Here is a 12,449-nt window from a genome sequence, read left to right on the forward strand (position 1 = left end):
AACTTTTGTTTCTGGCTTTGCTTGAATTTTTGTTTGGCTTTGTTTTGTATTTAGTTTTTTTGCTTTGATTGTTCTTGTTTCTGCTTTGCTATAATTTTTGTTTTGTGTTTGCCTTTGCTTTTTGATTTGTTTTGGCTTTGCTTTGATTTCGGTTTTGTTTCTGGCTTTGCTTGAATTTTTGTTTTGTGTCTGGCTTTGATTTGTGGTTTGTATTTTGTTTTTTTGTTTTTTGCTTTGCTTTGATTTTATTTTTATTTAGTTTCTGGCTTTGCTTTGCTTTTTGTTTGCCTTTGATTTTTATTTTAGTTTTTGGCTTTGCTTGAATTTTTGTTTGGTTCTGTTTTGTATTTAGTTTTTTGCTTTGCTTTGCTTTTTGTTTTGTGTTTGGCTTTGCTTTGATTTCTCTTTTGTTTCTGGATTTTCTTTGATTTCATTTAGTTTCTGGCTTTACTTGAATTTTTGTTTTGTGTCTGGCTTTTTTTATTTTGTTTTTTGCTTTGCTTTGATTCTTATTTAGTTTTTGACTTGCTTTGCTTTGGTTTTTTTTTTTGTGTTTGCCTTTGATTTTTATTTTAGTTTCTGGCTTTTAGCTTTTTTTGTTTGGCTTTGTTTTGTATTTAGCTCTTTGCTTTGCTTTGATTTTTATTTAGTTTTTGGGTTTGCTTTGATTTTTGTTTTGCTTGGTGTTGTGGCTTTAGTGTACCTCCAGTTTATAGTTTTTACTTAATTTTTGACAATTTTTGATGTTACAGTCTTGTAAAGTCAAAAAAGGCTTTCTTTGCTATTCTCTGAACCTTGTTATTACAAAAGAACACAGATAATCATTTTTTGTGACTGAAAAACTGAGCATCACAAAACCACATTCTTTCAAAGGCCAAACCAATTTGCTGCTAGTATTTCCATTGCTTGAAAAATATAGCAAATTAATTACTTCTGTGAACTCCAGAAAACGAATCCACTGCATGAACGCCCAAGCTAAATCTAAATTCACGACACATATCTTTTCATCTGAAAAAATACACTGAGTGAGAAGCAGCGATAGCTTATCTGTAATACATGTGGACAACATTCAGCCACTGAGGAGGTGGTGGTGGGGGGGGGGATGACCTGTTTGACAACAGCAATTCAGACTGCTGGCTTTTGTGTGAGCGTTCAATCTCTCACAAACCTCAAATGTTCGATTACGAGTTTCTATAGAAATACAAGGAAAAACATGTATGTTTTTGCAGGCACAAGAGATTGTACAAGCTGTTTCATAGGCTTAGCTGGCTTACATCTGTACCATCAAAAGACTTCAAGCGCTGATAGAAAGGTTGCCAGCTAATGCCTTGTTTAAACTCCTCTAATCACACAATCACGTCCACCACGCCTATATAAAATATCTAACATAAATATTTAACAGTTTTGTCATTTGCTTGTATAAGAAGGCTTCTTACAGATGGCACAAGATTGAATTTATGCAAATAGCAACATCACTGCATGTCTTTGTACTACCTCTTTGATCCATAAAGAGATTTTTGAAGCCTGTCTTATCTACTGAAAGCCGTGAAACATGGTTTATGTTTACATACATTAAGTGAACAAATGGAAAAGACCAAACATCCTAAGTATCAGAATTACAAGCCGAACATATTCAACACAAACAAGCACTATACAGTTGTATTTAATGTTTTCTTTAATGTTTATGAGAAGAATACTACAAGTGTATTTGTAACTTTTTACTTTTAAATTTGACATTACACTGGCAAGCCCTTTCACTTCCGTAAAAATACAATTTCTTCCACGGCTAATGAACAAACCGCATCATTTCCTGCCAAATGAGGCTGGAGGCAAGCGATGCCTTTTCAAATGTGATCCAGAGTAACGTGTCTGCGTTTGAATAATGTAGGCCTTGCTGTATTTATAATGCACTTCTCCCCTTTTCCCAGTAATGAGTGGCATGGAAAGGGCACAGCATGCCTGCTCTTTTATTAAAACAAATGAAAGATCCATTATGACACTGAATAGTCAGACTCTCCTCCTCCACCTCCTCCTCCTCCTCTTCTGCCTGGCAGTAATGTAAGGGAAGGCGGGTAAGTGGAGGGTGTAAAAAGCAAAGGTAGAGCCTGTCATTCATTAGCCTGATGTACTATTCAAGTCTTGATTTTAAGCCTTAATGAAAAGGCACGCCGACTTGAGTGACCAGGAAAGTTACGAAAAGCGTCTTTTAAGAAACTAGGCGTCAAATTGGTTTATGTAACATTTCATTACACTTCATTTCAACTATGGGAAGAGTCAGTATATTATGAAATGCATGTTTTATCTTATTTAGAGCTTCTTTAAACATACTGTTGTATAGTTATCAGTCATTATCTGTCTGGAATAACAGCTATATAACAGCTCAAAACAACCATTAATGCAACATAAACATGAGATGTAAAAAAAAAAAAAAAAACAAAAATATGACATCTTCAATTCATTTGCCTTAACAGTATTTAAACATTTAATTGGACTTGAAGTAGACATTATGTATTTAAGACGTAAAAATATGCTTTATGAACATACCAAGTGTGTGATCTTAAAAAGCTGGAATATTTTGTAAAAGATCAGTACCTATTGGTTCGAAATTTCAGGGCACAACAAAACAACAACATCCTGTGTGTGTATATTTTAGAGAAGGGGGCTGTGACGGCAGCTCGGTGAGATTTGTGAGGTCCTCTGACAGAATTGGAGCCGCAGCAGTGGCCGTTAGAGCAGCTGAGAGTTGACACCTCAGGGCCGGACAATAAATAAGCATGTTCATCGTCTGTGACAGAAAAGCACTGGATAGTCAGATCCTGGGCTGGCGACCTCCTCCTACCCGATCTCTGGGAATGATTCGTAGCTCCGAGCCGTGTTTAAGGAACACGTTTCCTGTAAAACCAGAGAGATATAGAGTGGAGGTCAATAGTTTACATACACCTTGCAGAATCTGAAAAATGTTAATTATTTTACCAAAATAAGAAGTATCATACAAAATGCATGGCATTTTTTATGTAGTACTGACCTGAATAAGATTTTTCACATAAAAGATGTTTACATATTGTCCACAAGAAAAAAATAGTTGAATTTATAAAAACGACCCTTTTCATTTCCATTCTGTTCACTGAAAATTGTTCCTGAGTCTGTTCTTTGTCCTGAACTCGCTGTTCTACAGAAAAATCCTTCAGGTCCCACAATTTTTTTGGCTTGTGAACCAGTATTTGCACCCTATCCAACAATGACTGTATGCATTTTAGATTCATTTTTTCACAATGACGACAACTGAGCGACTCATATGCAACTATTACAGAAGGTTCAAATGCTCATTGATGCTTCAGAAGTTAACATGGCGCACTAAGAGCCGGGTAAGAACAAGATATTTACATGTTTCCCAGAAGACAAAATAAGTTACATTTACTTTGATATTCAAATTCAAAAGTTTTCACCCCCCCCATCTCTTAATGCATCTTGTTTCCTTCTGGAGCATCAGTGAGTGTTTGAACCTCCTGTAATAGTTGCAAATGAGTCCCTCAGTGTGTAAAGATGGATCTCAAAATTATACAGTCATTGTTGGAGGGTTCAAATACACAAAAATGCTGAAAAAACCTGAAGGACCTGAAGAATTCTAGAGAACAGCAGGCAGTTCAACCGTTTGGAACAAACAAGGGACTCATGAACAACTAAACTCACTAAACAAATGAATTCACGAAACAAACAAAAAAAAAACAGCTGTGGATCATCCAGGTAACAACACAGTATTAAAAAAAAAACAAATATATGTAAACTTTTTAACAGGATCATTTTTATAAATTCAACAATTATTTTCTCTTGTGGACTATATGGAAACGTCTTATGTGAAATATCTTTTTCAAGTCAGTACTAAATAAAACATAACATGCATTTTGTACAATCCCTCTTATTTTGGTAAAATAATTAACATTTTGCAGATTCAGCAAGGTGTACGTCAACTTTTTAACCTCAACTGTAATATATTACGCACAGTAGGACACATTGTGCGCTTACAGCTAAAACTACACAAATAAAGGTCTGTTCAGTGGTTGATTCACTGGTAAAGCTTGGTTTTTCTCTCATCAAAGCACTTGTACATTGTATATAAGCAACAAACTGTGACTCACTCAGTTCCCTCTGATAACTGGTATATAAGCGAAATCTATTCAGGTGCCTGCGCTATATTTAGGATGTGATTGTATAACTTGCTGAGCTGATCGTACATGTCTCCATAATACATACCCTGTTGCATATTTGGGTCAGGCTAGACATGTTGTTACTATAAAACTAATGAATCACAGCTCATTTGACATTTAGGTCTCAACCCCTGACATGTATGAAAAATTACAAGCCATTTTCATGTGATTAGATGCAGCACGACACTCAGGGAGGAAAACACTGACAGAACATTGGGACAGCTTATTAGAGACAGGATATAATGGATTAAAGTGACGGCTCCAGCGTTAAATGGCGAGTAGAGCAGGATGGGAAACATCTGTACAGAAACATTTAGTCAGGGGAATAAACTCAGAACAATGGGGAATGGGATAATTGAAGTACATCATCAATATTCATTAGGTAAAGGCTATTAATGGAGTCTCAGCCAATCGTTCAAATCTCTCTTATTTTCAATAACCTTTTTTGGGGGGAAACCTGAATATATGGGATTTTTAAAAATGTGATTTCTGTAAATTAGTCATTTAAGTTAATCTAACCTTTAAATGGTATTGGCATTGTTATAAAGAACATACGTTTGTGTAATTTCGCAAATCTAACTATTTTTAAACATCCTTAATCCTTATCATGAATGACTGGAGGAGTCTTGCATGTATTATAGAGATAGATGGTTCCAGCATTAAGTGACACGTAATGACAGGTGGAAAACATCTGTAAAGACACCTTTAGTCAAGGGAATAAACTCACAACAATGGGGGATGGGGTAATCAAAGCACATCATCAATATTCATTAGGTAATATGTGAAATTCAAATGCAAAGCCTATTGAAGGAGTCTCAGGAAATCATTCGATCTCTCAAAAGGTCCCCAGGCAGATAAACATGAACAATATGAGGCAGTAAACAGAAGGACCCATTCATTTGCATGCGGGTGATTATAAAGGATAGGCGGGAAAATCGCAGCCACGCAAGTAAACAGTGAGGTATCATTTCATAAGATGGCTATGAGAAATTGCAGGGAAAAGGAAGTTTAAAAAACATTTAAGGTGGATTAAAGCACGAACAAACCAAAAAATATGAACGCAGATATCACTATTTCCAGTCCTGTTTGACATTTGAATATATCTAAATAATTTACGCCTGACAAAATGACATTTATTACAGCCAGATGCTGCTGCAGAGGACAGCTCTGATGGAGTGAAAGAGCGTCACCGACCTGCTGTCTGCGCCGGGTTGATTCCGATGCCATCTACACAAATAATAATCACAAAGAACATCAGCGTCAGCATTACAATGTGAATACATACACAAAACAATCATTCTTAAAGACAATCAATGAAGCAGGCAGATGGGCAAGAGCACGGAGAAACCCTTGACTCGCTGAAACGCTGAACAATCACAAATCGAACTATCTCATTTACAATAACTGTCCTATGTTGTGAGTGGTGAGTTATGTCTTTAGTCTGACGCAGCATAACTCCTGTAGTCTCTCACTATAGTTATATAATTATGCAAAAGAGTTCATTTTGAGTGATTCAGCAGATGTTTTATCTGAATAATTAAAAAAATAATAATTTACATATATATATATGTATGTGTGTGTGTGTGTATGGTGTTTGTTTTGTATGTTTTGCTGCTCTGAAATGTTATAGTTTGGTTTAAAGAACTGGTTGTCATTCAAGGGACTGGAGCCCACTAGGGGTCCTCAGCAAACTTCCAAACGGCCCACCCCATGATCACTTAAAATAATTTAAAATAAGTATTAAAATAAGGTTAAACAACTAAAAAACAAGATTTTCTTATTTTCAACAACTGTTTTTCCTTGAAAAAAAAAAATCCCACAGCCTGGAAAAAAACCTGAATGAGATTTTTAAAAGTGTGATTTCGACTGGACAAAAAAACATTTATTTTTCTAGTTTTGCTAAGCTCTAAAATCATTTTACTGGGTAAAAACAGGGAGTAAAAATAAATCCTTATTATCACAAAAGAATGAAATAGTCATGCAAATGCATAATTAAAAAAAAGTGAGATCCCTGAAGAAGATTCAGCAATATTATGGATTGCGGAGGCATATTTTGGCCAAAAGCTACAGTTTAAACTTAACAATTTGTTAAATCTTGGCTTTTTTACTTCATTAGAAATTTATTAACGGACTAAAGCTGTGTGGATTACTTGTGGATTATTGTGATTCTTTTATCAGCTGTTTTGACTCTCATTCTGACGGCACCCATTCACTTGCACTGGTGAGTAAGTGATGTAATGCTAAATTTGTTCAGATAAAGAAACAAACTCATCTAAATCTTTGGTGGCTTTAGGATGAATACAACTGAGAAACTCATATGCAACTATTACATAAGGTTCAAACGCTCACTGACACTCTCTTATTTTGCCTTAATGTCACTTTTTTCATTTAATACTGTCCATCAGAAGCTACAGAAGATTCGTATATGTTTCCCAGAAGACAAAATAAGTTACATTTACCCTACATTTCAAATTCAAAAGTTTTCAACCCCCAGCTCTTAATGCATCTCGTTTCCTTCTGAAGCATCAATGAGCATTTGAACCTTCTGTAATAGTTGCATATGAGTCCCTCAGTTGTCCTCAGTGTGAAAAGATGGATCTCAAAAATCATACAGTCATTGTTGGAAAGGGTTCAAATACACAAAAATGCTGAAAAACCTGAAGGATCTGAAGGATTTTTTCTACAGATCCCTGAATAACATTCAGCAATATTATGGATTTAAGTTTAACGCTACAGATTAAACTTGAAAATGTCTTAAATCTTGGCTTTTCACTTTACAAGAAATTTATTAACAGACTAAAGCCGTGTGGAATACTTGTGGATTATTTTGATTTTTTTATCAGCTGTTTTGACTCTCATTCTGATGGCACCCACTCACTTGCACTGGTGAGTAAGTGATTTTATGCTAAATTTGTTCAGATAAAGAAACAAACTCATCTACATCTTTGGTGGCTTTAGGATGAATACATTTTCAGAAAAAATTTAATATTTGGATTATTTAATTTAAATCAGTTATTCCACATGACATTTAATTATATGTTTACTACCAGTTAAAAGTTAAGATTTGTAATGTTTTTAAAGAAGTCTCTTCTGCTTACCAAGCCTGTATTTATTTAATCCAAAGTACAACAAAAACAGTAACATTTTGAAATATCTTTACTATTTAGTGATTTGCCGCTCAAAAAAACATTTATTTGGCTGAAAACAGTTGAGTAGAATTTTCAAGTTTCTTTCATGAATAAAAAAGTTCAGAAGAACAGCATTTATCTGAAATACAAATCTTTTGTAACATTATAAATTTCTTTATCATCTCTTTTAAAGCATCCTTGCTAAATAAAATAATTAATTTCTATAAATTACATTTTAATTTATTTTTTAACATTTTTGTTGCACTTTGGATAAAATAAATGCAGGAAGGTAAGCAGAAGAGACTTCCTTACCCATAATATGAGCATTATAATGATTATAATAATATTAACAACTTACCATTTGTAATGATGGCACTGGTGGCTGCTGGCACTTTAAACTTTAAATGCACAAAAAAAAAAAAACAAGTTTTATTGTTCAGTCCATCAATAACTTATGCTGACAGCCAAATACTACCCATAAACAGCCCTGCGCAGTCCCTCTGTCAGGCAAGGATAAGAAAAAAATCAACTTGAGTCGGTGTTTGCATCAGGTGATTTAAGGAGTCTGGTACTGGAGAACAGAAGCCTTTAAAACGTGTGAGGAAAGACCTCTCTGGGCTGAGCTTAGAAGAAACTGTCACTGTCACAAAGAGCCATTGAAAGGAAAAAAAACAGGCAAATTCGTTCTGAAAGGGCTTTGAAAAACTCTCTGGGTGACCTGAAGGCATTTCTACATGCTTGAACAAAATAAATCTGATGGGAAGCAGGAAGCCAGGCTACTTTCAGAATTAATGACCAGCGAAATCAAGTGTAGAACTGTTTATATTGGATAAGAATGCAGATTAAATTCAGTTTCTAATTGTCCTTTGCCTATTTTTTGTCAGGAGGAAAAGAGACAACAAAAAACAACAAAAGATCACCCAACCATAACCTGAAGCAGGAATACAAAAATTATTTTTAAGAGGTGAAAATAAGCCTGTGCATTTTTAAAAAGGCACTTTTTCATTCTTTCTGGCTTCCACTTGATGCATTCCATCTTCCTATTATGAGGTTGTCAGACTTGGCATTTCATTATGTCAAAAAAGGAGCGACGACCCAAGCTAATCTGCAACATCATCCTGCCATGCCGTAGGTCTGCGTGCCTTGAATACGGCTGTGAAACAGATCAGACAGCCCACCGGAAATCAAGATAATTCTGTCAAATTTGACCTTAATTTCATAAGATTTATGGCTAATCACAAGGGATGCACATCAATAAACATATTTTTATCAGCCATTATTTGTGTTTTTTTTAGTTTTCATGCGTTTTTAAGACCATTTATAGTTAATAATAGTCTGCTGGTGTTATACCTTCAGTCATTTTGAATTTGAATTACCTTGACTTTTCAGATTTTTTTAAAAGCATTTTCCTAGTATTATTTCTGAACATATAATATATAGTATAAGACAAGTTTGCACAAGACGTAGTTGTAGTTCATGCATCTTTTCTGCAAAGATATTTAACAAGTGATTTACATCATGTTGACAACTTCACATGTGGTGCACTTAGAATAGAACTGTCTTTAACTAAAGGTTTAATAAAGAAAAAGTCACTTGAATCATGTTGTAGTTACATTTTCAAGTTGACTAGTTATAAATCATAAAAAAAAATAAAAAATAAAAAAAATCTATATTTTAATTTTTTGCCATATCACCCAGCCCTAATTAGACCGTACTATTTTCAGTTTAAATAGTTGGTCTATACTCTTTCGCTATGCAAGATTTCAAAAACCAAATAGTCAACCAAGTAGGTTTTTTTAATAGCAAATGCTGATACAGCAAAATAGAATAAAAGCTAATAAAATATTGTATATATCGGGATATAGATTAACAGCTGCAACTAAGATGTACACAAAATTGCTGAAATGTAACAAACTCTTCTTGTACACAATACTAAGTAAATACACCTAACAAAATGAAAACAATGCTTATAATCCAATGACAAATTAATACACAAATCCATTAATATTAAAGGAGAAGTCCACTTACAAAACAAAGATTCAAATATAATGTACTCACCCCCTTGTCATCCAAAATGTTCATGTCTTTCTTTCTTCTGTCATAAGGAAATTATGTTTTTGGAGGAATAGAAGTCCATTATATGGACAAAAATGCTGAAATGTTTTCCTCAAAAAACATAATTTCTTTACAACTGAAGAAAGAAAGACATGAACACCTTGGATGACAAGGGGGTGAGTACATTATATGTGAACCTTTGTTTTGGAAGTAGACTTCTCCTTTAAAAAAAATATTAATATGAATGAATATAAAATATTGACAAATTTAATCCTATAATTTAGTATTATATTTAATCTTGTTTTTTTTTAATAATTAAAAACCACATTAAATTACATACAACTCCTACATTACTTAGGAGTTACAATATATCAAATGAATAAATCATAGGGGAAAAAAAACAATATTACGCTCTCTAAAGTGCATGCCACCTTTTATTTAAATAATATAAATTTACTGTTAGGCAACTGTATGATATGATTCCGCATTGATCCTGTTCTGATTTTAACATAACAGCTTGTGGATAAAGAGATAAGTCTGAGCGTGTTTCAGAAGAGGATAAATCATTTCCAGAGAGACTCAAAAAAGAAACACTGTTATTGATATAGGATACAATCGAGCTAAAGTTCATGTTATGATCTATGCTATGATTCATGGCAAATTAATCAATGATTGGACAGAACTGAACAAATCTGACAGAGAGTCAGTGATACTCCAACCACTGTAGAGACTTACTGTCATGCACATTGATTTTATCATATTTTTTTAATCAGGCAAAGGCACCTAAATGTCATGACAAATGCAAAGCACTACATTTCAGCAGATCCCTCAAAAACATTTTCAAATGAGGTTGGAATAAGACAGAAGCAGATGAATAAACTCACCTCTTCTGCTGCAAATTTCAAAACTGCAGTGAACGGCGTGCTCTCAGGTACACTTAATCTGAAATACAATAATGCCAATGAATCTTGGTGCAAAAGTAAAACACACACACACACACACACACACACACACACACACATAATGAGAACTACACAGTGTATAAAACATTAGTGAACGTGTGTTCTCCAGAAAGCTCAAATGAATTTACTGTCAAATTCTGTTCTGTTCTAAACCAAAGAGATCAAAGATATTTGCAAAGACTTGGCATGTGATTAATCATCCAAAATTGCGAACAACCATCAGCATAGCAGGTGAGCTGGTAAATCAGCCTGTTTGAATGGCCCTTGACAGACCACTTTCACCCACACATTATGAGTGTCTGCACCCATCAGACACAATATGACATCCATAGATTAACACAGACCACAGCACTACTACAGTGATTGCAATCAATATGGCAGACAGATAAAGAACACTTTTTTATGCACAGATCAGTGCTGAAGTTTTTGCCTTTTTCTTTTACAATATATCATGCTTCTTTCAGATTAGCGGAAAGAAAACATTCAAAATACAGTTTTAATAGTTTACTGTACAACAGTTTAACTATTCGCATCTGTAGATTTCAATTGCACGACATTTCTTTAAAGGCTGTTTCTTCAAAATGAGTATTTTTATCATGCACTGAGCCTGAGATCTCCACTTTAACTTCAATAGCACTTACACCACATGTTGCACTTTCATCGCCATCTATATCTATATATGCATCACCTGATTTCATTTTGGATATTGCCTAATCTGCATTTTTAATCCTAACATTTCAGAAAACTTGTAATACAAATGTCTTAATGATTAATCAACATGGTGAAGCATGATGACATCTAATTAGTTAAAATGTTTAACCCATTTTATCTAGTCTTAAATGACTGTCTTACATTACTTTTACATTACAATATTTCATTAATGACTTGAAGAAATCAATGAATGAATGAATGAATGAATAAATTAAATAATCAAGTGGAAAACACTATTTAGCTCTTTAAACTAAAGAGCTGGGGAACATAATAATAAACGCTCTTATCATAATCAATAAAACCAACCAAACCAGGTTTACTAAAATCGTTAAATCATAAATATTAATGTTTAGTTTGTCATGTGTTGAATGATGTGTCACTCACACTTTATATGGTAACCGAGGGTCCGACGTCAGCGTGATTTTAAACGTTACTTTCGACCTAATGCAGACAAAGACACATATTCACGGTGTTTAAATATGGATTACACACATTTTATCACAAAAATAAAGTGCTGTTATATGCTAAATGGTTTACTTACATGTTACTGATTTGTATGACAGGACCGCACTCTGTTTACACCCACCCGGAAGAAGCCAGGACCCGCTGTAACACGTCATCTGTTTGATGGACCACTCTTTTCCGTTTTCCTTTATTTTTCCTTTTTTTATTTATCTGCTAATGTTACATTTAATCGACTAGATCATAATTATGTATTTTAGAGAATTTTAAAAAATATATAATTAGCAGATAAAACAGAAAATGTTGTGGGTTGTGCATTTCAGTCAGGCAAATTTCAAGCTGAGCTGAAGCGGGTATTACCGTAAAGTGTGTTGTTAATGCATCTGAGTTTTTAAGAGTATGTAAGATGAAGAGAAACCGTGGTGAATTGCATATAGGAAAGTAATTTGACACTTTAGTCGTGTTTAAAATGTGTAAATATTTTACCGTTGCTTTGAAAACTATAAAAAGAAGTGGTAGGCAAACAAAAAAATTCGGCAAACAAATTATGTAGAACCTTTCCTCTATAATAACTTAAAGCCTATATCAAAATTGCCGTCTAAATGTCATGATGGATATGAAATCAGTTCCTGTTATTAAACTTAACAAACATATTTGGTAACACTTTACTTAAAACCTTTATGTATAACGTGTGAATTTGAGACCTATACATCATCTGAATAAATAAGCTTTCCATTTAAGTATGGTTTATTAAGAATATTTGGCTGAGATAAAACTGAGGATGCAAAAAATCTGAGGATGGCAAAAAAAAAAAAAAAAAAAAAATCTAAACATTGAGAGAATTGCCTTTAAGGTTGTCCAAATTAAGTTTTTAGCAATGCATATTAGTAATAAAAAATATGTTTTGAGAAATTTACGGTGGGAAA

At 33.8% G+C, this 12,449-nt stretch overlaps 1 protein-coding gene across 1 annotated transcript; it reads right to left on the reverse strand.

The window, feature by feature from the left end:
• Positions 1 to 1,657: 1,657 nt before the first annotated feature.
• ufm1 (ubiquitin-fold modifier 1) lies at positions 1,658 to 11,740 on the reverse strand. Its single transcript, XM_051121705.1, has 6 exons — positions 11,603 to 11,740; positions 11,446 to 11,502; positions 10,273 to 10,330; positions 7,692 to 7,731; positions 5,400 to 5,432; positions 1,658 to 2,892 (listed from the first exon to the last, which is right to left on the reverse strand). Coding segments are annotated over exons 1-6 (273 nt in total). The 5' UTR covers positions 11,605 to 11,740; the 3' UTR covers positions 1,658 to 2,809.
• Positions 11,741 to 12,449: the final 709 nt, after the last annotated feature.

This window comes from Labeo rohita, chromosome 10 (assembly GCF_022985175.1).
Source record: "Labeo rohita strain BAU-BD-2019 chromosome 10, IGBB_LRoh.1.0, whole genome shotgun sequence".
NCBI lineage: Eukaryota > Metazoa > Chordata > Actinopteri > Cypriniformes > Cyprinidae > Labeo > Labeo rohita.

Coding starts and splice junctions, on each gene's coding strand:
- ufm1 (XM_051121705.1), bottom strand. Junction 10,331..11,445: donor CCTCGGTTACCATATAAAGT/GTGAGTGACACA, acceptor ATTGTATTTCAG/ATTAAGTGTACCTGAGAGCA. Junction 2,893..5,399: donor CAACCCGGCGCAGACAGCAG/GTCGGTGACGCT, acceptor CTGGTTTTACAG/GAAACGTGTTCCTTAAACAC.